The 1,979-nt window shown below is 31.6% G+C and overlaps 1 protein-coding gene across 1 annotated transcript; it reads right to left on the reverse strand.

Annotated features, from left to right (window-relative positions):
• Window positions 1–1,015: 1,015 nt before the first annotated feature.
• LOC110038225 lies at window positions 1,016–1,881 on the reverse strand. The gene is made up of 2 exons (XM_020742995.1): window positions 1,486–1,881; window positions 1,016–1,391 (listed from the first exon to the last, which is right to left on the reverse strand). Exons 1-2 carry the CDS (start codon window positions 1,773–1,775, stop codon window positions 1,220–1,222), a joined length of 462 nt encoding a protein of 153 aa, XP_020598654.1. The 5' UTR covers window positions 1,776–1,881; the 3' UTR covers window positions 1,016–1,219.
• Window positions 1,882–1,979: the final 98 nt, after the last annotated feature.

The following is a 1,979-nucleotide window of genomic DNA, read 5'->3' on the forward strand; positions in this document are numbered from 1 at the left end:
AGGCAAACATAAAAATGTCACAAAATTAATAATCATATATATATTCATTGTAATATAAATATTTATTCCCTTTTTTCCTTTGCGAACATTAATCTCCACTTTAATCGTTGCCCACTTTATATTATTCTAATTTCTCTTTGTATTTTTTTATTGCATTAGTTTTTTGATAAAGTTTCTTGAAGCATAGCTTTTTCCCCTCTCAAACATAAAACCCAAAATTGGGTTAATTTTCACCATATGCATTCAACACCTTCATTGGTGGTTCAAGTTTAGTTTAAATATGTTAATATAAAGACCACTAAATTTTGTAAACAAGTCCATAGATGAGATGAATATATTCAAATTGTTAAGAATATATGTGATGGAAATAGAAGACCTCAAGAATTTTATAGTTATATAGAAAGAAAAATCAGATCAAGCAACAAAAAGGTTAATTTATTTTATTTTTTGTGTTTGCTTATTTGTGACAAAGATGTTTTTGTAACCCGAGATGTTAATTAAGTTGTACATTTAGACATTAAATATACCACAAGATTCATATGAATCTACATATATAATATTGACATTTTTTGAAATTTATTTAGCACCTAAATTTTTAAATCACATAAAAATATCATTAATATTAAAGTTTTAAATTGAAACATATATTTTTATGCATATGTTCTCAAGAGAATGGAATATTAATGTTTATGTAAGTAAATAGAAAAAAATTAGGTGCTCATCAAAGAAGAAACTAGGTTATGTCCAGAGAGGCCAATTGCCCTATCTGAAATTCGAGGTTTCTATATATAACTAATAATATTTAATATTTCCTTCTTTTGCAGTTTAGAAAATTTAGTAATTTTGCTCCTACAGAATATATATTTTTTCCCCATTACTTGAAAAAAATTTAGAAATTTAGTGATTTTGCCCGCCCTAAAATATAGTGATGTTTCGCCACTCTTCAGCCTAGGGCAATCAACCATTAGTCCTAATTTGATTACCAAACTAATTTAATATTAAGAGATCATGAAAATTCAACTCTTTAGAGAAAGGGGGTAACAACTACATAAAAACATATGAATAAGAAATATCCATTTATAACTCTTTTTAAGCCATAATTCATGAAAACTCCATACTACTCCATATATACTCTAGCACATCCTTCAGCAAAAGCTCAAGTTACATAATACCTTTCAAAGGCTTCACCAGATGAAAAAACAAAGCCCATCAGATTTATTCAAGCAGATGCAGTGATCTTTGTCCTCCCACCAGAGTCCTGAATTTTGGATCCCATGTGATGACCATTAGGCACCCTAAACCGTGATCTTGTTGATGCATTGAATTCAATTCTCTCATCTTCCAAAATTTGCCTATTCCGGCACTCCACACTACAAAATCCTTGGTCACCCCTGAATTAAAATCATTAAAATGAAAAAAATAAATTTTACATATTTTATAAGTGTAAATCATAAAAAGTTTAACAGATAATCAAAAAAACCATACCTATACATGTAAACCTCTTGTTGAAGGCTGAGCTCCTTGCTGCACAAATGGCAGAACTTGAGGAAATCTTCTGGTTTTCTGCAGAACTTCATGGATGACTTGATCACAACATTATTATTAGCTTCATGCTCATGCTTTGATATGAGGATCTGCAGGCCAACCAGGCCTTTACCAGCAGTTTTTCTTGAGAGAGTTCCTCCATTAATGACTTCATTTTCTATTTTCCCTTCCCCTTCTCCTTGCCCTTCCTCCTCCTCAAAGTGAAAGATGCTGCTGGTTCTTGGAAGCATTTCAGAAAAGGGGAAGAGCGATGGAAGGAAGAGCACTTCTCACTAAGTTACTGGATGATAGGAAGGGGGGATGAAGGGATTGATATTTAAAAGAAATTTGTGGCTGCTAAGGAACCATCTGTCTTCTCACATGTTGTGATGGAATCTGTATCGTGGTTTTTTACTTGGATCTATTGACCATTCGGGTAAATTGGACTATATATA

Source organism: Phalaenopsis equestris, unplaced genomic scaffold, assembly GCF_001263595.1.
Source record: "Phalaenopsis equestris unplaced genomic scaffold, ASM126359v1 Scaffold232245, whole genome shotgun sequence".
NCBI lineage: Eukaryota > Viridiplantae > Streptophyta > Magnoliopsida > Asparagales > Orchidaceae > Phalaenopsis > Phalaenopsis equestris.

What these genes read in the sequence shown, in the direction of transcription:
- LOC110038225 (XM_020742995.1), bottom strand. Translation starts at nt 1,775, where the DNA reads ATGCTTCCAAGAACCAGCAGCATCTTTCACTTTGAGGAGGAGGAAGGG. An exon ending in CAAGAGGTTTACATGTATAG is followed by an intron (nt 1,392 to 1,485) that starts GTATGGTTTTTT and finishes ATTTTAATTCAG; the next exon opens with GGGTGACCAAGGATTTTGTA.